Below are 25,725 nucleotides of genomic sequence, written 5' to 3'. Positions count from 1 at the left end.
GTTAGATTTAGCTGTGAACTTATACAACTAGAATACGATTTTATTGTTTTCTCCCCTCCTTTCTTTCTTCGTTTGATTTAGCTTCGTGCAGGTTTTATTAATTGTTTTTTTTTTCTTTCTCTTTTTTTGGTAGACACATTTAGATATGAGAATGGAAAACACTGATGCAAATGTCTTTTTGGCTCTGAATTACTATGAACTGAAAAAAGACGTAGTTGATCTTTTACTTTATGAAAATTCTGACGGTTACTAGCAGTTGGATAAATACTTTTATCTGCACACAGATTGAACGCTAGTTCATGTAGTAATTTACTTTTATACAACTTGTTATAAATTCTCTTGATATTAAGTCGAAAAACTTAAAATATTTATTCGACAGCTCTGTAACCGCGTGATTTATTTTATCCAACTAAACGCTTCGCACAGTACAAAGTTGCATCATTCGGCACACACTGCTAGATGTATCGCTTAGTAGAAACGTTTCCTACTATTTTCTTGATGCTTCTGGTAATACATAATTCCCAGTACTAGCACTGCTATCAAAACAATTGCAGCTATGAGCATCAAAAAGAAAGTTTTGACACCATTCAGAGCTGATGGTTTAGGGTCATCCACATGTTCTGCAAAGAAAAAGAATAATATTATGAATCATGGTTGTCTCAGAAAAAAGCGTATGATCTTCCAATTGATAAATAGTTTCGAAATATTTAGTATACGAATTTGAATGCATTCGAATTGAGCAAACTTTACTCTTACCTCTTGGAGATTCGAAATGCGTTGCTGAAGGAAGAATTTGAGATCTGTCTTCTTCATCTTTAACCTGTGAGAAAATAAATGAGTGAAGATAATTGGGAGAAGAAAAAAATAGAAACGAAGGAGATTCAAACTGATTCAAAAAAATAAACCGAATCAAATCACTCACATCGTCAGGCAGGTCAAGCTCATAAAGTCTGACTGATATTATGTCATGATTATCGGAAAGATCACCAGTGGTCGCTGTAACTCCGAAGTAGTAACCTGTTGGAAGCTTTATGCCAGGAACAGAAAAGCAGTCCTTCCAAGCAGCCTTATTTGAGAGATCAGTAGATACTGTTAGAAAAATAAAATAAAAATACATATTATAATGATGATAAATTGTTTGATTTTCAAGTTTTCCATAAAATCCTTTAATTTTTCGAGTTTTCCGCACTTGTAATAATTCTCTATGAAATCCATGCATCTACATATTACCTGTTAAGGTATCCTTTTCATATCTTATAGCTATATGAGTGTCATGATCAAAATTTCTGAATTTAGCCTCGCAGCCTTCCAACTGCGTATGCGTTCCATCACGGTCATGATCATAGTGCAAAGACCCATTATTTATCATCGCTGAGATGTAGGGATGTTGATGCTGGAAAAAAGTAGTTCAAAAGCATCAGTACAGGTCGGTTTTCTTACTTGTCGTGACTATTGCATTCTTAATGCTGAAACTCAAAATTTTCCATACTTCCAGGATATGGATATAATCGGCTTGATAATAATTCTAAGCTTATCTTAGAATGGTATGAGCCTCTTTCAATTACATTCAAAATTATACACATTCTATGATCATTCACTTACATTGTGTGGACCATTATGGTTGCTGTAAGTGTCCAAAATTATGGCAAGCCCGTGAAAAAAATCTTTGTTACCAAAAACTGGGCCACCTTCCATTCTGTCTTTGGCGTACCAGATAGCAAGTCCGTCACCAAATAATTCCTTCCCTTTTCCATGAACTTTGAATTGTACTTGGAGTTCCCAATTCCTGACATAGCATGGCTGTAAAATATCGTTCACTGATGTGAGTTTTTCAAGTTTAGCAAATTTCGACGATAGGATTTTTGTCGTTGTAGAGATATCCGCTTGTATGCATTGGACTCAATTCTTACCACTGAATTCCACAGTGATCCTTGGGTGCTTTGGGCATCTGGTGTCAGGCGGATATAATTATTTGTCACTATTGTGACACCACCAAAATCCCAATAAGGTATCGTCATTCCCGTAGCTATGTAAAATGGATAAAAAAAAGAATACAATCATAAGCAAAAAACGAATACATCAACAGTATAGCTTTAATTTCAAAATAAGCGAGTCATCTTTTCCTGCTAGTTTTACCTTGATAATTGAAGAACCATATTAATAGGTGAATTTTGGCCAAATCTTCAGACGACAATTATCCAAGGTGTAAATATAAATCTTAAATTTAATTTGGCCCGAAATGTAAACAAAAATCTCTATTGTCTAACATAACCTGTACGTTTGACAGTGCAGTGAAACTTCCTGGAAATGATTATAAAGATTTCTGCGAAAATATTATCAAGCATGCAGCCGTACGGTTTCGAAATGTTTTATTCTATTGACGCGTATGAAAATCGGCAAATCAGCATATGACATGTGCAGCCGGGGAGTTGGTCGTATACGCAAAACCGTGCATAGTAATGATATTATAATACATACGCAGTTAAATGTACAAAACGTACGCACTCACATACGAGCATATGTACTAAATACGGAAATACTATGTACCTTGATACGGCTGGATTAAGGAATGTTCTCGCTTCAGGTAATCTCTCGTGTTCCATTCTCCCCTGGACGTTTCGAACAGTAATAATCCTGAGATAAACATGTAGCACCACGGAAAAGTCATGATCATTGAACAGTTGCTTGAAGGCCGGATTGGAATTTCAATAATCTTGTACTGATATTTACTAAATGATAGAAAAAATATACAAGTATTAAATCTTTCTGCAATCACACAACGTTGACTGAAGAGTATAAAGACATTTGCCTTAATGGGCTTTGGTGTGACAACGGAAAATCGTCGTGCGCTTGCGCCCCCTGAGATGTTCCAACGACAGTAAGTTGAGAACTTATTGCAGAACAGAGAGTTTTTTTTGTATTTTTTGAGAAAAAGCAAATGAAAGACAGAAAATTTCGAGAACCGGTCGATTTTTTCCTTCTTTCTTTTTCCTTTTTTTTTATTGAACCCACCTTTTTTTTAGTGAGGGTAACCCAGAAGAGAACAAGTAATTGAAACAATAAAATTCCAAGAGTGCCAACCTTGTCGGCAGAGTTATCAGTCATCTCGTACCGTCTATTTCCTATGCTCTAAGGTCTCCTATCCATTGTCCTTCTAGTTGGCTATCTTCCATGAGCAGAATTTCCGTGACATAATCGTTATCCACTGACTATGGAGTTAAGCATGATGGTTAATTGTTGCGCAATTTTCAGGGACAAAACGTGAAGGTCTGTTTTAAAAAGAAACAAAGAAAGCTTAGAATTAAAGATGGCCGGAATCTACTAACGGCAGTGTGACGTTTTCGAAGAGGCGTGTTGCGATCAGCAATTTATTAACGAATTTCACGAGGATATTCGTTATTCGATTGCACCGACAAAAAGTCTAGAGATCAATTGTAACGGTCAAACGGTTGTCAGTTGATGTAGCTCTGTAATAATTACGTAAAACGAGTTTGAAATGGCGCCGACTAAGGTGATACTTCTTTCCTGCGGCAGTTATAATCCTCCGACGAATATGCATCTAAGAATGTTCGGTTAGTTGACGTAAAGTAAAAACATTTTTTCCGTCACGTTTCATTTTCACCGTCTCATCATTGTCATCGGCGATCGATAGTTTCCCCGAACCTAATCCCGATCCAAACGCTCAACGCATGTCAAAATCAACAAACTTCGACTCTTCTCATCCTCTAATTCTTGACTTTGTTTATAAGTCGTGAAAAATCTTTACAATTGAAAATTTTTTCAATTCCCAACATTGTAACATCCACATTTAATGATTTTGTAAACGTCAATTTGTAATGTCTTCAGCAAAGAAATGAAACAGGAATGACTTGCTATCCATAAATCAACAACTCTGTCAGAATTTACTCTGTTCCAGAATATCGCTTCACTAATTCTGTGTCCAAGTATTTTCTGTCCACTTCCAAGCTGTCATATCAATATCTTGGAGAAAAAACATGGAACAATAATTAATAAGTGATGTAAAAAGAAATACACAACACATATTCATTTCTTACAAACAGAAATTGCTCGCGATCATCTTCACAAAATGGGATCTCACGTTGTAATTGGTGGTGTGATATCGCCAGTGCACGACGGTTATGGTAAGAAAGAATTGACGAGTGCAACTCACAGATGCGCGATGTTGAGGCTGGCACTGCACAATAATGATTGGATTAGACTAAGCGATTGGGAGACAAAGCGGGAAGGATGGACAAAAACACGGGTCACCATACAGCACCATCAGAACCTCTTGAATTCTTGGCTGTTTGACACACACGATATTAAGCATCACTCAGAGATCGAGGACATGGACTGGATACCGGCAAATGTAAGAAAAGATGCAAATGCAGAGCAGAATCCCATCCAAGTGAAATTGTTATGCGGTGCCGACCTTCTCGAGAGCTTTGGTACTCCTGGTCTATGGGCAGAAGAAGATGTAAGCATCGAAGTTATCTCAAAATATTTTCACAGATGTATCACATGAGATGAGACTGTTTACAAAAATATTTCTGATTTCTCTGCATATTTTTCATCAAGTTTGATAATGGCTCAAGCAATCACACTCTTATACTATTTTTTCACTTTGTTGTTATTCCTCAGATCGATGCCATAGTTGGACAGCATGGTCTAGTCGTTGTGACCAGGGAAGGTTCAAACCCAAATCGGTTTATATATGATTCGGATGTCCTTACCAAATACATGGTGAGTTGAGCATAATGGATATCGTTTTATTTATAATTCCTGAGAACTGGTCTTTCTCATTCTAACAAATTTTAGCACTCTAATTTTTATTCAGCACAACATCATCATTGTCACCGAATGGATAACCAACGAAATTAGTTCCACTAAAATTCGGAGAGCATTAAGACGCGGAGAAAGCGCCAAGTACCTTCTTCATGATTCGGTCCTCGACTACATATACAAACATGGAATATACGATGCTAAACGATCCTCAGCAATGTGAGTTTTTATGCCATTAGGATTCAAATGAATTTACCGTTACTATAGATTCGTCGACAGTGGAGATTTGTCTATTGTCTTGTCTACTGTCTGTTCACTTTTTGGGTGGATGAGAACTACGAAATACTTAGAAAATTCATTATCAAATTATGATCATGCAATTACAATTTTGTTTGGCTGATAGTTAAAATTTTTTGCCATCTCTAAATTGGTCGTATATTTTACTTAATGTTTTTCTGATTGCCCAGTCAGACGATTGCAATATGTGTATAGACAATCTCTCAAGACATCTGTTAACGTCGGTATCAGATCCACGCAGATCTTAGACAATTTAGTACAGATTTTTATTATCATTTGTAGTTAATATGTAAATATGGCCAGGGACTTATGTTGTTTTCTTTTTTGTTCAAATGTTTTACGTTTAGAATTTTTATATTTGTTCCGTGTATGAAGTTCATCTGTTGTAAGGGATCAGTTAGCTCATTTTTTTACATTAATCTATGCTTAAGGCGAAAAAGCTAATTGTAAAAAGTAAATGAGAATATAAGCAAGGATTTAGCTTGTTACTCAACAAAACGTTTACTGTTATTTTAGCCTTTTGCCAAAAACAGTTTTTCTAATTGATTTTGATGTGCAAATACATGGTCCAGTGTTGTTGCTGTTTTTTTTCCACATGTAATTACAAGATGTATAGGGAAATTATAATTTAACACTTAAATTAATTTTACGTTCATGTTTGTTATACACATACACGTATATATTGTTTATTTCTAAAAAGAAAAAAAAAATAGTAGTTTACACGATATGCAATATGCAATGCAAAAAAGCACAATAAAAAATACACAGAGTTGCTATATATTTTTACACGAAACCTTGGTTTTTTCTTTCCGTTATTTCATAGTTGTATTACATTTACATTAATGATTGACAAAGCAGATGAAAAAGAAAATGAAAATGACAGTTGCAAATGAATTTATCTTTGATCAGCTTTGTGAAGAAATCGTTAAAATTTCATCATCATCGAAATTATTCTAAACATATGTCCCAAGATTATCGTTCTCCAGGAAATGTAAAGTTTATTCTGACTAGTGGCAGAATCGTTATTTCAACTAGAAACTAATATAACCTGGTAAACAGTTTACAGGAAAATTGTGTTTTCTTTCACGCTGCCAAATATCATCGGACACAAAAGTAAGTTGGGACAATCTCCAAATAATATCGGAAGTAATTATTTGCACATAGATAAAAAGTATGAGAATACATTTTTAACACCGTCGCCGAGCGATATTACAATGGAAACACCGAGTCCCGTGGAAATCATATCGATCGATATTCCCGACTCTATAATGAAGAAGAATTTTTTGAACAATTCAAACTTTGCAAATAATACCAATTGCAAGTTACCAATCGGTAAGACAGAAGATGATAACGATTCGGTACGCGACAAGTTCATCAGCGTTATGTCAGAGAACGGTAATAACAAGCTGTTGAACAGTATGAAAAGCGTTTACCCTGGACAGGCGAAGCAGATCATTGCGACAGAGACCGGGGAATCTCATATTCTCGATGAGGTAGGTTCATGCATCTACTCCGACCGAAGTAATCCCTTATTAACTGTAAAAAATGATCACAGTAACATCAGCTTAACAAATAACGCTATTGTAGTAGATAACGGTCACAATTCATCCGTAAACACAAATCGCGACTCGGATAATTTAAATGCACTTATCGAAGATGAGAATGATTTTTTAGAATTAAGTTATAAGAAATTGAACAACGCTGAATTCAGCCTACGTACAGCAACAGCAGTAGCTGCAGCAAAGAACCGGGACAATTTGAATGTAAAACTAGATATTGCTGAAACCAAGGTGGAAAAAACCTTTGGTAAGGAACGCTACGAACGGCTCGCGAATGGCGGTGCAAAAAGCAGGGATTCGACAGCAGACGGAGCGCCTCTTATGGAAGAAGAGAACGGCGAATGCGCGGTGAACAAAGAGACGTTGGAAATAGACGGAAAGTACCTTAAGTCTTTGGTGAACTCGCGCAAGAGTCCGAAGAGGTGTAAAGACAGGGTAGAAAAGAGCGTCGTACGAAAGGAGAAATCCTTGCCGGTTTTGCCGGGGGAGATAAAAGCGTCGAAAACTAAGGAGGACTGCTGCACGCAGTGCGATGAGATCGACAGCGTAAATTCAGCCTCGCAGACGGACCTGAATTTCACCGCCGACGACAAGAGCGTCAAGCTTTTCGAACGGGCGCTTCAGTCACAATTCGGAGTCCAGGGGAGTTTGGATTCCGTGAAATTCACCCTCCCACAGGAGAGGAGCTCGAAAATGGGCCTCGAGACCGGTTCAAAGAAGTCGAAAAGCTACGAGTCGATAAAGTGCAGCGACAGTTCAAAGTCCGTGTCGTACAAGAGCTTCGAGATCTCTTACAGCGACACTCTTAAGCCGAAATCTGACAGCACGTCGCAGCTCATGACGACGGCGAATTTCTGCACCGAGTGCTGCTATGCGGCTGCCGAGGTCAGTTTGAACCAGGAGACCTTTTACACCGTACAGTCGAACCGCAGCACGTGCTCAGTGGACGACGATTCCACAGAGTGCGACATATGCAGCACTTGCAACCTCGACTCGAACGATATTATCGACCCAAAATCGGTCCAGGGTATCGGCGACAAGTGCGACTTGTGCGAAATCTGCAGCGACATCAACGCCGACTTCGAAGGCGATCTGATAATGCCCTACGCCGACTCCGAGGTGACGCTCGTGGAAGAAAGTGGAGCGATCGAGGAATTTGAGGAGGAAACGAGGAGGGAGATTCGGCCGGACGAAAGCGGGGATGATTTCGACGAGGAAATGAATCGTAGGAATGAGGAGGTGGACAACGATGATTTTGAAATTGAGAACTGCGGTTTGGACAATAGCGTCAAGAGTCTGGTGAGAGACTCGTCTAGGTTGAGTTTATTACAGCTAACGAAGAACAGCGTTAACGACAATTGCGAAGAATCGGGGAACGGGATCGAGGAGGAGGTGGAGGAGGAGGAGGCGGAGGCGATAGGATCGTCGAACGAGAACGTTAATATTTACTCTGCCAAATTATCGCTGCCAAAGTATTACTTGCCCATCGGTTCGAGGCGCGATGTCGGGAAGCGAATCGTCAGGAAAGGATCATTCGTGATAAGCGATTCGAGCTGCAAGTTCTTTCAGGACAAACGGCGGTATTCCTCGGTCGATAACTTGCAGCACTCGAAACAGATCATAAAACTTCCGGAAAGGGGATTTCAGCGGTTCAAAGGTAACAAGCTCATCGCGTCGGCTGACAACATACAGTCGAATCGAACTATCGAGCGATCCGCTAAACTGAAAAAGCTCCAAAAGTCCGTCAACGATATCGACTCGCTTACGGAGAATTTTATCAATTCTTCCAACGAAAATTTCACACTGTCAGAGAACGATCTCACACCCGACAGCGCCAATTTACGTGCCAACATTAAGATAAGGGACAGCGACATGGTGAAAATGATACTGACTAAACACGGAATTAAAATAATCAGCGAGAAGGAAACAGCCCTGTAGTTGATAGTTTTCCGACGAAACCGTACATTTTTATTTTCACGAAAAACCGATTGAAACAAAAAATCGAAAGAAAATCTACGCCGTCGAGATTCAAGAGACAACAAGATAAGAAAAAGAAATCCAGAATAATTCAGCGTAGAAATTTATACGTTAAAATTGAAAAAGTAAAAAAATAAAAAAAAAAAAAAAACGATACGAAACTTAGCGAAAGAGAATCGTCTGTCACTTCACGCCCTAACACACCTTTGATACACCCTCATTGTTTCAAAATTAATGTTTCTGTCTCATGCATGTATGTGAATTAAGTACACGTACAATTACAATGTTGTGTTGTATGGTAACAGGTATAACTATCGTTCCCGTCATTAATTTGACACACATTTAAGCTACGTTCACTTTAAATAATGGCCCTCATCGATGTCAGTATAGTTGTTTGTAAAAACGTTTAAAGAATTATTAGTGTTTCTCTGCATATACAGGTATGTGGTTGAATCGCTGCAGAGACAATTACTGAGTAGTTAAAGCGCGCGACAATTTATTTCGTTCTTCTGATTGTGCAAAAAATAGTAAATCATATGTTTTTGCATATATTTTTGTTTATCGAGAAAAGTCGAGAGGAATCTGTGTAGCTTGTCACTGCTAGTTAGTTGTTACGAATTCATGATCAACGCGGCGTTGCTTGAATCTATGATCGTTGAGATTCGTTGTATATTTTGTTTTTGTCTCACAAGTTTAACGGATTTCATTGTAGAATTTAACCTGACGTTTTTACGACGTTTGGAAATCTCGATTATTACAATCCTGTGGTTAAAAGACAATCCTATTTAAATATATTATATTATAAATACCTGAAATATAGATATAAAAATTGATTTTGTTACATAAATCGCGGATATTCAATTATATAGAATATTTGTTACGTCGATTGACCGTAAATACATTATATTATATACTACACAAGATCTTGATATTAAAAGTAAACTCCCAGGATGGAGTAAAATATTTAAACGAAGAACAAAAATTTTCAACGTTAGCGTATAACGTTATACGTTTATACCTATATGTATATATTAAATTGAATGTTGAATTGAATGAGTATTATAGTGCTTAAATGGTACGATAAACATACAATACACGTTATATGGACATTGTATACTCATATACATGTATGTATCGAATCGTCATATAGTGCATGGTATGTGTGTTTGTTTGAAAATTTTTTGTTCTTTTTTCCCATTACTCCAAAAAATTGCTTCGACATTTTGTCATAGGCATAGGTATAATATCTATCTAGATATCGAATGCTTTTAGTACAGCAGCATTGTGGAGACTCGAAGCCAAATAGTATTCATCAGTTCTTCCTATGCAAGTTAATATTACATGTTACCTGTACAGTATTACCAGTTATATTTATAGCTTGCAACCATTCGTGTGATGATTCGAACTACTATGATTAATAATTACACTGGCAAAAAATGAGAGCAAAATTCACAAGTGGTTGCAAATTAAATAAATAATTGCTCAAATACACATATATACATAGTTATACGCTTCATAGTTGCTAACATTCTAATAGAATGTCAACAATTACTACTCTACCTATTACACATATACTTGCTTTTTCTACTCCCTTTTATATGTAAATGTTGATCGTAATCAAAACTTTCCTGTTTTCTATTTGTCTTTGTTTTTTTTTTATTTTTTTTATTATTATTTTTCTTTTTTTTTTTTTTGTTTTTCCAATTGAATAAATCATGTTTACCTATAATTTCAAGCCTACACAACTTCTTCGATGCAAATATATCCACGTCTATGTATATTATTATTTTCATGACTGTTTTATAATAGTTTCCTCTCAACACATTTCTGTCAGTTTAAATAAAAATACGGAATTGAGTAAAGTAAACAATGATTCGTTTCAGTGTTTGATTGTACAATATGTATATATTTATATGCATTAAACACATGATCCGTGTGCGTGTGCGTGTATGTATGTAGTTTTGCAAAGAAGAAGTTTGTGTGTAGTCTGGATCTGACGCGGCATGTTAAATGTGTTTTCCAGGGAACGGCAAAACCTGCATGCCTTCTGTAAGACAACTAGTTGACCATCTTGTCGCTGCTCGCTCCATACCCATCCGATGCGGCCCTTGTCTTACCATTAACAATTATACGAACAATAATAATAATAATAATAACAATATCAATAACAATAATAACGATAATACCGAAGCCAATAACAAACGTCCTGTAAACAAAGATTGTGCATTCAACCATAATGACAGAGATAACGAAAAAGATCGTGCAGGCATTAAGCCGGTTATAAATGATCCAATGATAGTAAACACGTTTGATATTGGAAAGAATTTTAACTTATTGCAGGACAATATTAAATGATCCAGCAGCTCACGGAAATATAACAAAGATTAATTAAATATTATTATCTACGTAGCATTATATGTATACATATGTATTATTTATATTTACACAAGGCTGTGGATGAATTAATTTACTTGGTGAATTGTAACGAATTACAATTCAGTCGCTGCTTCGCATTAAGTTATTCAAATTGTAAGAAGTGGATTGAAAACCAGAGTTGAAACGGAAAAAAAAATTTAATTTTTACCTGACGATATTTTCAATCTCCCCTTTGAATGTTACAATAGAATTCTTAATTATCGGTGCTTCTGTCGTTTAATATGATTTCCCTTCTGTGAGACTTGTTTGCTTTATAAAAGGGATATTAATAACGAATTCCCTGTAATTATTATTAATTACATGTATATTTTTCTTGCATTCGGATAAAAAGTTAACCCGATTAATTATTTCACAGGTTAGCGATATATACAATTAGATATATGTATGTGTAGAAATACTGCTTTTAGTCGTGTTGATTATTTTTTGTTCATCAAGCAAACAATTAATTATTAGGTATTGTTATATTTCACTTTTTTTTAAACATAGAATGACACTGCGCTGCAGGACTTCGCAAGTTAGTAGATATTATACTTTCAGTACTTTATATAATACCTATAATACATAGATATATATTTCGAATCTTATATACATTATACATTTGCTGCACGTGATAAGGATGAGAATTTTAGAGCAGTTAAGCTCGAGAATTTATAGTATATTTTTTACTATCGTTAAAATTTATTATTTCGATATTTCCTACCGAATGCAATCGAAAATGATGATCGGTGAACATTTACGCGAAAAAAAAAGACGATACGATATATATATATATATATATATATATATATTTTTTTCATTATATGTGATCGAAACGAACGAAAAGAGGAAGTATTTTGAAAGATATATGGAAACTGATGATCGATTAATGAATTATAAGGCGTGTTTACGATAATTCTATTCGAAATTGTTCCAAGTGTTAGTTTAACGATCGTTATCGCAGGTAATATTCAACTGCACAAATTAGGAATTCAACTAAAATTGATGAAATCAAAATTGAAATGAATTCTTTCACGCGACCTTTCTGGAACATAATTGAAACATTATTGTAATTTCCATAGAAAAAAATGTATACTATATATGTTTGTCAAATATACATAACATATACATTAATCCTACGTAAGTGAAAAATAAGAGCGTCCAAAAGGCTGCAATTGGATTGACTGTATAATTATTACATATAACTACGTATATCATGATTGGAAAATAAAATTGTTCGGAAAAAAAGAAAAAACTGCGTATATTTACAATCATTGACTTTATAACGCATAAAAATTAAAATAAAAACCCGGCAATTATCATTATTTATAAATAATTTATTTACAATATGTATAAAACATTCGATATTACAAAAGTTTTATGTGCAGGAAATTTTGTATATTAGACATTGTAAAACGTAAATCTTTTTTCATTTATCGCGCATATTCAGGGTGGCGACAATTTTGCTCAAATAAAATTTCCTTACTTTTCCCGTCGAAAAATTCAGAATTCCTTGAGTTGTTCCCACGAAACTTGGGTAATGTTGGGAAGCTTTTGTAACCAAAAACTTCCAAAATTATGCTCCTCGAATATATAAATTTGGATCTAACACACACATAGTATTGTATCGTTTCACACAAGTAATCAAAAATTGAACGATACCATGTTCGCAAATTAGCTTAACTGAATTTACGAAGCATAGCTGAAGTTTGAAAAGGATTTATAAAAAAAAAAGGTATATTTTTCTCTATGGTCCATCATTATTTCCTGACTTTTCCCGGTTTTCCCGGTCTGTCGCCACCCTGATTATCGGTTACCATCATTGGTATACAACCAATACATGGTGTAGAATTTTCTGCAACTGCTTTTTTCAAATTTTTTGAAATTTTTTTAGAAAAATTTGCTATAAATTCAAAAATGTTCTTTAAGATTTCACGCTTTTCAGCTTTTCTTCTCTATTCTGAGTTGTCTCGTTGTTATTATCACTATTCATGAAATTGTTAAGTACTATTTCTATTTCCTTTTTTTTTCTTGGTTGTTTTTTTTTTTTTTTGTTCAATTTACGATAATTGAGCGTTGTTCTTTCTTCACGCGTACGTTACTCTTATGCATAGTTACGTATAATTTATTTCACGTAGTTAAACGTTTATGTGTCAACACAGGTTATACGTATGTACCTATACGTATGTATACTAGAGTGGTCCTTATATCGGATCGAGATTCATCTTCTTTTCAGTGAAAAATAAAAAATCATAAATGGGATATTACATGAGAAATGTGTGCTATATTAATTCGTTTTATTCCGAGATGACAAATGATCAGATTAAATAAAAAAAATAACCTCGATATTTGCATGTCATTAACTGTGATATTATGTAGTGTTGACATGTGGGTTATTCCATTACAGTGCTGACTAAATGAATGCTGGTGTTTTGTTTCAAATTTGTTTTTTCCCCAGATTATATCCAATTGACAAAAAGATTTTTTTTTACTTACGTTTAACTTTAAAATAAAATTCAGTACAAAATGTAATAAATGAGCAGATTTTTGAATATCATGAAACTTCCCGCTGAAACAGGGGAATAAAAAAAAAAATCTGGAAAACTCAAGGAATTTTATTCTGACCCCATATAAGGATCACCTTAATGTATACATTAAGTATATATACGCATATACATGTAGTTTAAAGTCGCATCAGGTGGTTTATAATTTGTATCGGTATTTTTGACACAGTTTTAGAGGATAGGTTACAATATTACACATACATATGCTGCATATACAGATAAAAATAAATTGACACTTTAGCGATAAATTTTTCATACGTGCGACTACCTCCCACATATATGTGTATAACAAGTATATATATATGTACCTTATGTATCTATATTTATTTCCCTTGTCTTGACTCTTGTTTCGTAAAATACTATAAAAAACATTGCGTACAAAATCAACAAAAATTCACTTCTAATTCTGTCTCGTTGAAAACTTTACCTAGTATTTTTACCTCTCCTATTTCTTTTTCATAATCGCATAACCAACGGAACGCCTAATGAAGATTATTCATAACTATCCACGTCTAGAGAGAGAGGTAAATATTATATTATATTTGTTAAAAAAAAAAAAAAAACGATACACCAATCGAATACTGCAATGGGAGTTACGAAGGGCAAAACCTCCGTGATATCACCCGCAGCCACAATTATACTGCGACGAATCGAGATTGAGCTAAACAGTGCAGATATATGTACGCATTTCCATTATATATATATAAAATATATATATGTATATTTCATAGCGTACGATCCGAACGAGTTTCCGAAACCGTTATCCCGCTGTTTTTGATCTAAGGGCAAGTATGCACAGAATCATCAGAGCCACGGTCCATAAGCCTATTATCAAAAATCCTACATAAACCTCGGACTCGTCTATCGAGTAACCTTTCTCAAGTATTGCTCGCATCGAGAGCGATGGTAACGTTGTTGGCAACGTACGGCTTACCCATTGCAAAAATACCGGCATACCCTCCATCGGCCAGATACATCCTGCAACAATACTGAAATTAATGGATGAAAAAACGTAAAAGTAACAACGAGGATGTGCGACAAATTATCGCTGAAATTCTGATGGTTGTTTTTCATTCTCTCTGATTTTTTTTTTTTTTTTTTACAAACTACGAGCACGTATGGAATTCGAATTTACTCAGTGTAATTGTATTAACCACGTTTCAGAATTTCTCGAAGGAACAAGGTTGTGTTCAAGACCTTGAAATATACTATAATGTATTATAAATTACATTTTTTATCATATTGAACCCGAAGAACAATTAAAAACTCATTCGGCACGACGTACGTCACGGTTGATCCAAATTGACGATCACAATTTTCGATCAAATATATATAGGAGTATATATATATAATATAGCATTATTGTAGTATAACAATTTCTGTATGACTTTAGTACAGTCATAATCATCGTATAATACAAATTCCTAATACAAGTTATTATAGAGATAATCTAGGTTTGACGGTCGATTCGTATGTAGCAGTATAAAGACACAAAATAGAGCAACAAAAACTTACCAGACAGTAAAATTAGGGGGTAAAAACTACCAGTAGATACGTAATTTGCTACCGTGTGAGTCGATACTACCACCGAGATGAAGAAACCTGCGTGGAAAATTTTGTATAATACAATTTCAATAAAACCATTGATTATTCGTTTGTGAAACGATTTATAACGAGGGGTGATTAGATTTATCGAGAATTTAAACGTACATGACAAATATTTCTTTAGTATGTAACGAATAAGGATGCATAAGTTTGATTAATACAAGAGTCCAAGAATGAGAAGCGGAGACACCGATTTTGTATTCCTTATGGCTTTTTTCTATCCTTACCGTAACACATGCCGCAGAATCCTATCATCAAGACCAATGTAATTACAGCCAGTAAAGGTCCTCGGCATGGTAAATTGAATCCCAGAATTGCAACACATAGAACCAATGTTACTTGAATGCAAGTCAGGGCGAATTGCACCATGATGTGAGCTGCGAGAATTTGCTGTACGGTAACGCCTGCGCGAAAAAAGAGGGGGAAAAAAACACCGATCATATAAAGTACAGCGAAATAGATTTTTACTTTTACGACAGAAAATTAATCGCTCGTTTTATACTCTGGATGAAAAAAGGCGAGTGTATGGTAATAAATGATATACTACGAAAATCTATCCAGTGCAGAGAAGAAAAACAGTAAAATAACGACCAAGCGTATCATTTGTGTCAAGATGGTATAATTTCATTGTCTGCGTCTTTTCGCATCCCTAATCGACTAGAAGATATCTTTACATCTTATTTTTTTCATTTTTATATGCAGACGTATTCTTGACTGTGTTTCGAACTTCTTTTTTTTTCTATGACGCAAGAAAGGAACAATAATTGTTCTTATTAAACACACTTTGTGATCGTTAAATTATAGCTCATACACATACGCTTTAAATGTTTATTCATAGGTATGTTGTCATTATTTTTTTTATACACTTTCAGACTCTCTTATAGTCGCCGTTCAATGTTTCAGCATTATATTCGGAGTCGTCGGACAAATCATGAAAGTATTGCGGAAAGTTGTGATTAAAATTGAACATGCCAGTCTAAAAGATAAAAATAATTATATTACCTGCTACCAATGTTCTATCCCACACGCCTTCAACACGATCCGAAATTATGATGGCGGAAGTCAACGATGTTGCCAAAAAGAATATCACCCTGAAACGTAATTATAATCCTATAAGATAATTCAATAATCTTTGCCAATTATTTTTTCGTTTAGCGATGCTTTTCGTTCTCCTATAAACATATCGAAGAGATTTAAAAAAATTCTTTCGTCACCGTTGCAATATATGTATCATTAGAAAAAAAAAAAACCTAAGCTTGTGCAAAAATCGTTTCGTAATCGAAAATACATAGCAATAAATTTTGCAATTTTTTTTTCTCATCAATTTTGTCAGTTTCAAAATCAAAGCGACGGATTCGTTCGCTTGCTGGCGTGATGTAATAAAAAAAGAAATTGCGAAAATAAACGATTGCTAAAACCGTTTGTAATTACACCGCATCGTGTCCAATGTGTGATATTTTTAATTATGCACCTACGCAATAATCCTTGTAATATTTTTGGATAACAAAACTAAGAAAAAAAAAGAGATAAATAAGGATAAACGGAAGGTTTGTAAATGCGTTGAGAATATCGCGAAGAATGCGCAACCGTCATTTAATTGAAAAATTTGATGGTTTGATGTAACAAATAAAAATCGAATGCTGCTACTTACGTGAGTAAAAATCCAGGTGCCATAAAATTTGAGTACTTCTGATTAACACTTCCGAATAACGGCTCCTCGAACTGTAAGATCGATTTTTTTTTAAATATAACTACATCGGTACAGTATATCATGTAATGGAAAAATGCAGCGTTGATTTAACCAGAATTCTCGACTCACCCTTAACGGCATTTCACCGAATCTCGGATCGATATGACACTCCTGCATTATGCTGTTCTGAATTTCGAAAAACCGATCGAACAATCGTTTCTGCAAGTTCAAACCAATCTGTCGATCTGTAATTCGATGATAATATTTGAATTATAAAGCAGGATTTTACGATAATTGCCTGTACAAAATACACGCAGTTGCCAAAAGTTTGCATATATCATATTATGTTTATATTGGCATTATGTCACACTCACTTCCCATGTCGAGCGATATTTGTACCGAACTGTCCTCGAGTTCCTCGTCGGTTGAAAATCTACCGTTGTCCCTTCGGTTCCGAAGAGCTTTGGAAAAATTGCTACTGAAGAACATCGCGCCCACAGCTTTTCCACCTCTAACAGCTTCGACGGCGCTATTTTCGTCGGGGTAATAATCCTGGAGAAACGGTATTGAATCGCAATGATAAATTACGTTTCATACAAACAATCTCTAACAGCGATAATTATCCGCGTGATGGATATCGTGTAAAAATAATTGCGAATTCCTGTTTGCGAGAGAATCCACAACCTCCGACTCACCTTTATGATCATGGAATCGTCGAAACCGTGCAAATACCTGCAGCTCAAATCGACGAAATCGCAATCGTGAGTATCCTCGTAGTAATTAACTTCGCCCCAAATACTGCTGTAGTTACAATTTCCGGCTTCCTTGTTCACCACTGCCATGTGCAAATTCTTTGGATCCTCCCCGATCGCGTTGAAGAATAAGAACGTTTGAAGAACGGGAAATATCACCGCAAAAGCGACACCTCTGAAATATGAAAGATTAGATAAACAAACGTTCAAAATTCGTACGGCAATTTTTGGTTATTATTTTACTTGGATCGATATTTTAATTTCAAATTCGCGTATTTTTTATTTTTATTTTTTATTTTTTTTGTTTTTTTGCCTCCAAAGAAAGTATTGACGAGAAAAAAACGGATAACAATACAAAACAAACTTACCCCGGATGTTTGACCAGTTGCGTAGCATTCTTGGTGAGCAAAGCCCTGAACTTTTTCCATTTCGATGTCACGACTTTTCCTATGTCTTCGTTGTCCCTTATTTGTTGTTTCTCGGTGCTAATTATATTCTAAAAAAAAAACCCGGCCAGAGTTAGATGCTGAGATGTAAAAGTGAAAATAATTCAAGTACACCCAGAGAAATTTCTAGTTCTAATTACTATGCAGTCTAATTAGCTATTTTCACTTTTTACCACGACCGAAAAATGTACAGTTCTGTGTAAATACCGAAATTGAGTTTTGTGGCTGTAACCATAAAATCTAGTATGTGTCACTATTCTCTTTGATTACTGTCACTCGTACTTGATTTTCTTGTATTCTTGTCACTACTGTATCGAATTAATGTTGAACTTTGACTTCACCGAAAATTTGATGTAAACTATAAAGAACGAACAGATTAAACGTTGCAATAACCACGAAGTGTGTGATTGCGAATTACAATTACCCTAAATAGTAACTTCCGCCAAATTTTCTTTTAATTTCACCAGTATTTGAATCGTAATCGTACGATACGCATTTTCATAGAATTTTCTCTAGAAACTGTGTAAGAAATTAATAACAATAAAAAAAAAAAAAAAATAATCTCCGTGTCTTTATATCCTACATCGGTGCTGCTGTAATGTCCGTTGTGAAGTGAAACCGTCATCGAGTTGACCTCCGTTGGATTATGAGACGTCACCTCGTTGCTAACAACTTCGGTTATCCCTCTCTCCTGATTATCGGCCTGCCTCTGACTCAACGTCAAAAACGCTTCCTCCAATGTCGGACATTGAAATTGTGTCATAATTTGTCCAGGCGTGGATTCCGTTAGTAATTGTCCGCATCTCATCATCCCTACCTGCATGCATTACAGGTATGTAAAAACAAAGCTCGACAATGGTTTTTAATAACTTCTGCACGTACAGGTATACATAATATTGAAATATCACGCAATAAGGAAATCACTCGCGCACTCTTCCTCACACCGACATAGCACTTAGGCATGCATATACACCTACACACCTATAACGTTTCGATATTTTACCTTGTCCGCCTGTTTCGCTTCCTCGATATAATGTGTCGTTATTACAACGGCCGTGTCTTCTTCCCTTGTGATGGTTATCAGGTGATCCCATATACTGAAAAGTTACAGTGTACATATGTATAGTCAATGTCTCATTTCACTGTTTGAAAATGGCTTTGGAAGTTTCAGTTTATCGTCTAACATGATCAGAGTATATATTAGCTGATATTGCGATGATGTTACTAAAATTTTTACAACTTTGTTGCCCTGTTCAGGGTGTCGTCTCATGTTAATCAATCCAGTCAAATATCTCGGAAACCAAGAGTGTGAGAGAAAAATATTTCGGACAAAAGTTGTATGGTTCGAAGAGGGAAAGAAGGTGAGAGTATCAGATTTGCCGTAACTGGACCGGCCAAGGTCAGATGAAGGTCAACTTGGTTTTTTTAAATGGTACGGTATATTTTTTTCATCGGCATCTAAAACAGCGTCAAAAAGTACTTACATACTCACCACCTAAACTCGACTGGTGATGAGATATGAGCCTGTCAAGTCTCTAAGGTATCGTGACGTGAACGCTCCCGCTAAGTCCCCCTATTACCTTTTTTTTTCGAAATGTTTTGTATTTTTTTTTTCGAGTTTTATCTTCAATTTTCTAAATTATTCAATTTCTTGAATTTATATTTTTAATTTTTCAGTTTGAAGGTTTATTAATTAAAAATTTTCTTATCTCATAACTATCTTTAAAATGATGTTTGTTTATTTTATGGAAAATTTGAGGAATGAAACGTTATTCGTAAACCATATTTACTATGATTTAGTATTTACTGCTACACAAAAAAACCACGTTTACCTTCATCTGACCTTAGCGGGTTCACTCACGGAAAATCCGACAATCTCATTTTCTTTCCGTCTTCGAATCTTACAACTTTTGTCTGAAACATTTTTCACTCAAACTTTTGGTTTTCGAGATATTTGACTCGATTGATTAAAATGACACACCCTGTATAATAATGCAAAATAACCAAAAGAACGGGTGTTCACATGTGGCATCAAAAAGTAGAAAACTCCAAATAATAGAAGCGGGTCTACACAATTTCGAATTTTCAAAGACGCGAAAATCTGTTTCAGTATAAAAATGCACAACGTATACACGATAGCCAAAACATTATAACATAGAATCGATGGAATTCTAACAATTTCATATATTTTAGCCGGTATATTAATTATACTCTACCTTTCGATAAAATTTTACTTCCTGGACTTGGACTTTTCTACATTAAAATTCTAAATTACAGGTATATATGAAAAAGATTCTTGCGTCATTGATAATTGGATATTAAGTACGTTCTATTGCGTGGGTAGGTTATGAAAATTTTTGTCGCCTGTTATCCATGACGAGAATCGCATCGAAATACCATTCAATGACGCGCTGTAATGATAAAACGATAAAAATCGTTGGAAAATAATCGTCGAAAAATAATTTCTCAACGATTGACTCACTCCGCGCGCAATACGGGATCCAATCCGACCGTTGGTTCGTCGAGAATAAGTAATTCCGGTTTGTGTATCATAGCTGCAGCGAATGACACCCTCCTCTGCTGTCCACCGCTCATGTGTTTCACCTGCGTATTTCTCGGCGGGAGGTGTAACAATTTAGTCAAAAACGCCAGCCTTTCCTCTGTAAAGCGAAAGAAATATTTGTGAAATTTTTTGGCGTTCTTCGTTCTTTCTTCTCGTTTACTTTGCTCGTCCTGGCAAGTCAATCAAGGTCCAGATGACGAGGAAAAACTCACCGATCACATCGTCCTCAACGCCGCTTATGCGGCCAAAATAGTACATCGCGTTAGCCGTTGTGAACTCTTTGACCAGGGATATTTCCTGCGGCATGTAGCCGACTCGGGGTCCCGGTATCCCGGAACCCTTGGATCCCGGTTTCCCGCCCAGGACCCAAATGTCACCGCTGTCGATGCGTCGCACTCCAACGACACATGAGAGCAGGGTTGATTTGCCGCAGCCGCTGGCACCCAGGAGACCGTAGCTGCAAAACGGGGAATTAGTGAAAAACATCGTTTAAGGATATACAGGGTGTACACAGTGAGGTTGAAAGGGTGTTTAAACTAAAACGTGACGACACGGAGCTTCGAATAGTTTCGCTATAGCTAATCTAGTTACATTCGACTATATGAGGTTCTTGGAACGGCGGAGAAAACGTTGAAACACTGAAATTCAACTATAAACATCTCGTTGTTTCAACTACATCGTAGAGAAAAATTCATACTGCTTTTCTTCATTTTATTACGTTTATTATTCGACGCGCTTTTGACCTGATTAAACGTCCCATAGAGCCTTAAGAGGATGCTGTAGGCAGTCTCTTTTTTAGAGTAAACAGAGATTATCTCTGTTTACTTATTGCTGACGCAAAAAAAAAACCTATATATAGCGTAATTCTGTATGCAACGTCGAGTGCAAAAAGGCAACAAAAAAAAAATATATTTTTTTTTACGCAACGATAATGCCAAAATATGTATTTATGTGATTAAATTGCAGTTGTTGCCTGGCACTTTCATCGTGCATAAGACAATAAAAGTTTCAAAATATTTTTATTTGACATTTTCACATCAGTGATTCGTAGGCTTTGTTAATAATAAAAATTAGTGACATTTTACTCGGTCGGTAAGGACTGACTATGGAATCGTCTTGACGAAGTTTAACCGAAAATTCATACTTATTTTTGCACCGATTTTAGTACAGTGAGTGTTTATTAGATTATTGCATACGACGATCTTCTTACAAACAACGAATTGTAGAATTATAGAATCATCGAATTATAAACAAGAGCTCAGATATCGAAGCTTTGTTTCAAATCGCTTTCTAGAGTTGTTCGACATCTACTAAATTCGCTCGATTTCGCTCGACGATGGATTATTTTATTCAGAATAGAGTATTTTACATTCTACAATTACACTGAAACAGATTTTTTTTTTTTTTGCTACGATGGCAACGTTGAACATTTAATTCAACAAAACTGCACCGGTATTGAATCTGATCAACAAATATATGGCATCATTGAATTGACTACTGAAAGTAAAAAAAAGAAAATCAGTCTTATTGTGGGTGCGTTTAAAACGGGCAAATCGTATTTCAAATTTCAAAAAGTTATCGACTTTTGGCCAATCACCAATGTCCTACATGCATTAAAATTTTTAGAGTTAAATTACACTCGCGATACATATTATGCAAAGTGAAAGGAATTTGCTGGTGCGAATCTCTATGTGGGTATGTAGGTTATATATAGCCAGTGTTTTTGGGGGATTATTTGACTCTCTCTTTCTTCGTAGCGCGCAATCAAGCCGCAAATTATTTACATACGTCCGAGTAATTAATAAGCCCGATACCTTGAAGTATTCAGAGTCCCGCAGAAGTCGCAAAAAAAAAACATGACCGTCGACACGTTTTCTTGACCATGCGTGATCGTACCATTGCAATTGCTTTTGTCGGAGGATTAAAAATCCTGGTGTCAAAAAAAAATTAGCATTTTATTGGTAAACTCGACTCGCGTCGTCGCTCCGCACTCGAGATTGCATTGTACGTGCACTTTAGCGAGAGTGTTTAAACTTTTAGACGTAGATATACTGATCGAGACACAAGGTCGAACCGGTTAATTTTCATGCAATTTACATGGTAAAACATTGACGGTGTTAAAATTGACCAATAGTGGCCGGCGTGGACTATTATAGAACAAGTTTTGTAGTCAATTCAAAACTTGAATGTCAGATGGTGTTAGATTGACAAGTGGTATTAAATTGACACCAAAACACCATGTTGAAGTTAGCAACGTTATCGTAACGATTCATGCGGAGGAAAAACGGTTACTTCGCAATTTTGGAATTGTTTGAAATTCAGTAAACCATAATAAAACAAAACATGGTCATACTCTGAAATCTTCGTTCCTTCAAAGTGATTTTAAATATAAGGAAATATTAATTTACTCTCAATGTTTCGTTGCGATAACGTTAGTGACTTCAATCTCGGAATTAAATAGTGTTAGATTATTAACAAGAAAAAAAAACAATTACAGTGTACACGAGGAGAAGCACGCAGTGCGCGAGAAGAGGATCGAATTCCTTTCACTCCATTCGTCGGACGAAAGTTCAGTAACTTCAATTTGACGTTTGAACTCGAAGTGCGATTTACAGCAGCAGTAGAATAACGAAGTTCCGGAAAACTAAAGCGTCAATTTCATCTCTGCTATTATTCACGACGAATTGCTTCTCGCTTTAACCAGAAGAAACGAGGCAAACATGTTGCGGAAGTTGATAGATCGGTTAGATCACGATCTAGGGACAGAAATCGACGTCCATTTATCGTTATTGAGAATGCTCTGCTTCACCAAGAATCTTCTGCCCAAGAGGTTTCACCAGGTTGAATTCAAGACTTTTTACAGATGAGTTGGGTCTCGTTTTTCTGGGTCTGAAGCAGCTGTTCCAAGAAATATCGGAACTGACGTTGAACGATTCTTGGGATTTGATTACGAGCAGATCGTTGTGGTGGGAATTACGTCGGGGTTTCGAAGAGTTCTTCAAATGAAAAAATGGTTGGATTCAGAAGAAAAAGTGTGGCAAAATCTGACGGTCAATTGACGCGAGAAGAAGGATGAGATCGTGGCAAAGGAACAGATTTTCTTGAATACATTGAGGATCCATGAACTGAAGCGAAGGATTTATCAGTTGAAATCACAAAACACCATGAGTCGGAATAACGATTATCCATCGACGAAGAAATCGGCGAGTCACGTTTCGACGTCAGAGGAAAAATTTGAAAACAATACACAAAATGCTATTAAAAATTTTGAAGCATCAAGATCCGACCAAGAACAGGAGGAAAAAGGTTTCACCGACGGTATAATTAGTAACGAGAAATGCTGGATCGGATATTGAAAGTTTGGCGGCATCGGTTGACGTCAGTTTAGCGTACAGTAAAGGAAAACGATAATTTATATACTCTGCTTCAATTCGCCGATCAGAATGCAGGAAAAGTTTTTGACAGTGTAGGAATATTCTCTGAATTATCAAATATAAACTGTTCACGGTCGGACGAAGTCGAAGAAATTAAGAATGTCGAATATGCGGATTGGATAATCGATCGAATCAAATCGACGAATATTTCACCGACCGAAAAAGATGATAACGATAAGGTAATCGGTGGGATTTTGGAAGAGATCGAATCTCTCCAAAATCGAGTTGTTCAGTTAAAATCGCAAAGTCGGAACGTCAGTGTCCGGAGTTGAAAAAAGAGGCCTCTGAGATCGTTAGCGATCGAAGAGTCTTCCAATGATAAGACCGGTACGAAAAAAATTTTTAATAACAGCGTTGCAGCAGCAGCAGGACACGAACCTCTTGACGAAGAAAAAAAGTTGTCGACGGAAGAATCTGGAAGCAACAAAACATCGAAACCAGTTCGGGTGCAGCCGCCAAGTTCACAGAATTCTGCAATTCGGCTGATCAAGGACGGATAAGATGAAAGTTTCATAGGTAAGAATGCAGTTCCTCAAGGTTACAATAATACCGCTATAATTCGAAATTCGTCGTGAGTAAGTAAAATGACACCGAACAATATAATGGCTAAGAACACGGCTAATTTCAATTCGAGTCTGGACGAGTTCACCGATTCCAGGTGTCCGAAAGTTAGCGCCAAAATTAATTCCAACGTAAAAGCGAAACCGCGTCCAATTGTAAGTGAAGTTAGTAACGGAGGAAAGAATTCGGGTCAAGCACACGAGGTGATGGACGATCTAATCGGTGCCGTCCGCGAAGCGTTGCCGGCTACGATGCCTGGTAATAATAACTCCGCCGACGGTGCTTGTGGAGGAGAAAAAAATTCCGAAAAATTATGCAAGACGGGATGTGTGAGAGATTTTTACAACACACATGCACACCGATGGTAAACGACACTCGAGGCGAACGGCTCGTAATTTCTGTTCTGTTTAATTATCTTATAATGCGTAACGTCATACATAATGGCGGGATAAAAAATTTCCAGTAACGCACAACTTTTACATACTACGCACAAAATCGATGGATCATCCTGCAACTTTTTTTTTCTTAACCTTCGACGTTGATTTTTTCCACTTCACACCGATCGTTTCATTTCCCCCGTGCTTGTTGCATAATAATATCATTATCATAGAGTGAGGAAAATTTCATATCTTACGGTTATTAAAGAACTTTCGGTAAGATAGGTCGTAGTTACGATGGCGAATTGAATTGAAAACATGTGATTATATGGACTGTAGTCGTCGATACTAAATTTTCTTATTATTGCAGCGTTATTTAAACCTGTTTCGATTGCTTAACAACATTTTTTTCCGTCAAACATGTCAGCCTGAATGTCAATCTATTATTGCACCAATATGAAATTAACTCAATAGTAAAAGTGATGGTGATTAAAAAGTATAGTAATTACACGATTACTATGAGTTTTTCTGGCTAGAGCAACAAAACTCATTTTCACTTCGTACCCAGAACTGCATAGTTTCGGTTATCGAAAGAAATGAAAGTAATTATAACGACCATGTACAGCAGTCGCGATTAGATTTTTTTTTCGCCATACGAACGGAAATGTTAAAGCGTTGTTTTCTTCATAATATATTTATCGTCTAA

At 35.9% G+C, this 25,725-nt stretch overlaps 3 protein-coding genes across 11 annotated transcripts in view; 1 reads left to right on the top strand and 2 right to left on the bottom strand.

The window, feature by feature from the left end:
• Positions 1–36: 36 nt before the first annotated feature.
• Positions 37–2,827, bottom strand: LOC124302413 (vesicular integral-membrane protein VIP36). Of its 2 annotated transcripts, none has more exons than XM_046758600.1 (7): positions 2,548–2,827; positions 1,911–2,026; positions 1,603–1,800; positions 1,231–1,393; positions 923–1,089; positions 757–820; positions 37–620 (listed from the first exon to the last, which is right to left on the bottom strand). In XM_046758600.1, exons 1-7 carry the CDS (start codon positions 2,672–2,674, stop codon positions 469–471), a joined length of 987 nt encoding a protein of 328 aa, XP_046614556.1. In that variant the 5' UTR covers positions 2,675–2,827; the 3' UTR covers positions 37–468. The 2 variants fall into 2 exon arrangements, with proteins under 2 accessions (XP_046614556.1, XP_046614557.1); XM_046758601.1 differs by lacking the exon at positions 2,548–2,827 and adding an exon at positions 2,137–2,275.
• A 413-nt stretch (positions 2,828–3,240) lies between these two features.
• Positions 3,241–12,598, top strand: LOC124302412 (nicotinamide/nicotinic acid mononucleotide adenylyltransferase 3). 3 transcript variants are annotated; one of them, XM_046758596.1, is made up of 6 exons: positions 3,241–3,572; positions 4,062–4,477; positions 4,642–4,743; positions 4,838–5,001; positions 6,194–6,572; positions 10,639–10,813. In XM_046758596.1, exons 1-6 carry the CDS (start codon positions 3,497–3,499, stop codon positions 10,666–10,668), a joined length of 1,167 nt encoding a protein of 388 aa, XP_046614552.1. In that variant the 5' UTR covers positions 3,241–3,496; the 3' UTR covers positions 10,669–10,813. The 3 variants fall into 3 exon arrangements, with proteins under 3 accessions (XP_046614552.1, XP_046614554.1, XP_046614555.1); XM_046758599.1 differs by lacking the exon at positions 6,194–6,572 and adding an exon at positions 6,139–6,192 and having other exon boundaries at positions 3,251–3,572; positions 10,639–10,835; XM_046758598.1 differs by lacking the exon at positions 6,194–6,572 and having other exon boundaries at positions 3,245–3,572; positions 10,640–12,598.
• The window catches only part of LOC124302409 (ABC transporter G family member 20-like), a 37,477-nt gene continuing 24,022 nt past the window's right edge, over positions 12,271–25,725 (bottom strand). For all 6 annotated transcript variants that reach the window (XM_046758581.1, XM_046758578.1, XM_046758580.1 and 3 more), the window contains exons 3-15: positions 20,860–21,104; positions 20,567–20,744; positions 19,088–19,181; positions 18,668–18,901; positions 18,007–18,134; positions 17,582–17,813; positions 17,261–17,438; positions 17,016–17,131; positions 16,848–16,918; positions 16,199–16,287; positions 15,424–15,600; positions 15,107–15,193; positions 12,271–14,569 (exon numbers count right to left, since the gene is read on the bottom strand). In XM_046758581.1, coding sequence (XP_046614537.1) covers positions 14,352–14,569; positions 15,107–15,193; positions 15,424–15,600; positions 16,199–16,287; positions 16,848–16,918; positions 17,016–17,131; positions 17,261–17,438; positions 17,582–17,813; positions 18,007–18,134; positions 18,668–18,901; positions 19,088–19,181; positions 20,567–20,744; positions 20,860–21,104 — 2,047 coding nt within the window. In that variant the 3' untranslated portion in view covers positions 12,271–14,351. The remainder of the gene's footprint in view (positions 14,570–15,106; positions 15,194–15,423; positions 15,601–16,198; positions 16,288–16,847; positions 16,919–17,015; positions 17,132–17,260; positions 17,439–17,581; positions 17,814–18,006; positions 18,135–18,667; positions 18,902–19,087; positions 19,182–20,566; positions 20,745–20,859; positions 21,105–25,725) is intronic.

Source organism: Neodiprion virginianus, chromosome 4 (assembly GCF_021901495.1).
Source record: "Neodiprion virginianus isolate iyNeoVirg1 chromosome 4, iyNeoVirg1.1, whole genome shotgun sequence".
NCBI lineage: Eukaryota > Metazoa > Arthropoda > Insecta > Hymenoptera > Diprionidae > Neodiprion > Neodiprion virginianus.
This window is presented reverse-complemented; position numbering and strand designations above follow the sequence as displayed.

Coding starts and splice junctions, on each gene's coding strand:
- LOC124302413 (XM_046758600.1), bottom strand. CDS start 2,674: ATGATCATGACTTTTCCGTGGTGCTACATGTTTATCTCAGGATTATTA. Junction 2,027..2,547: donor CTTAATCCAGCCGTATCAAG/GTACATAGTATT, acceptor CATTTTACATAG/CTACGGGAATGACGATACCT. Junction 1,394..1,602: donor ACCATAATGGTCCACACAAT/GTAAGTGAATGA, acceptor ACTTTTTTCCAG/CATCAACATCCCTACATCTC.
- LOC124302412 (XM_046758596.1), top strand. CDS start 3,497: ATGGCGCCGACTAAGGTGATACTTCTTTCCTGCGGCAGTTATAATCCT. Junction 4,478..4,641: donor GTCTATGGGCAGAAGAAGAT/GTAAGCATCGAA, acceptor GTTATTCCTCAG/ATCGATGCCATAGTTGGACA. Junction 6,573..10,638: donor AATCTCATATTCTCGATGAG/GTAGGTTCATGC, acceptor TGTGTTTTCCAG/GGAACGGCAAAACCTGCATG.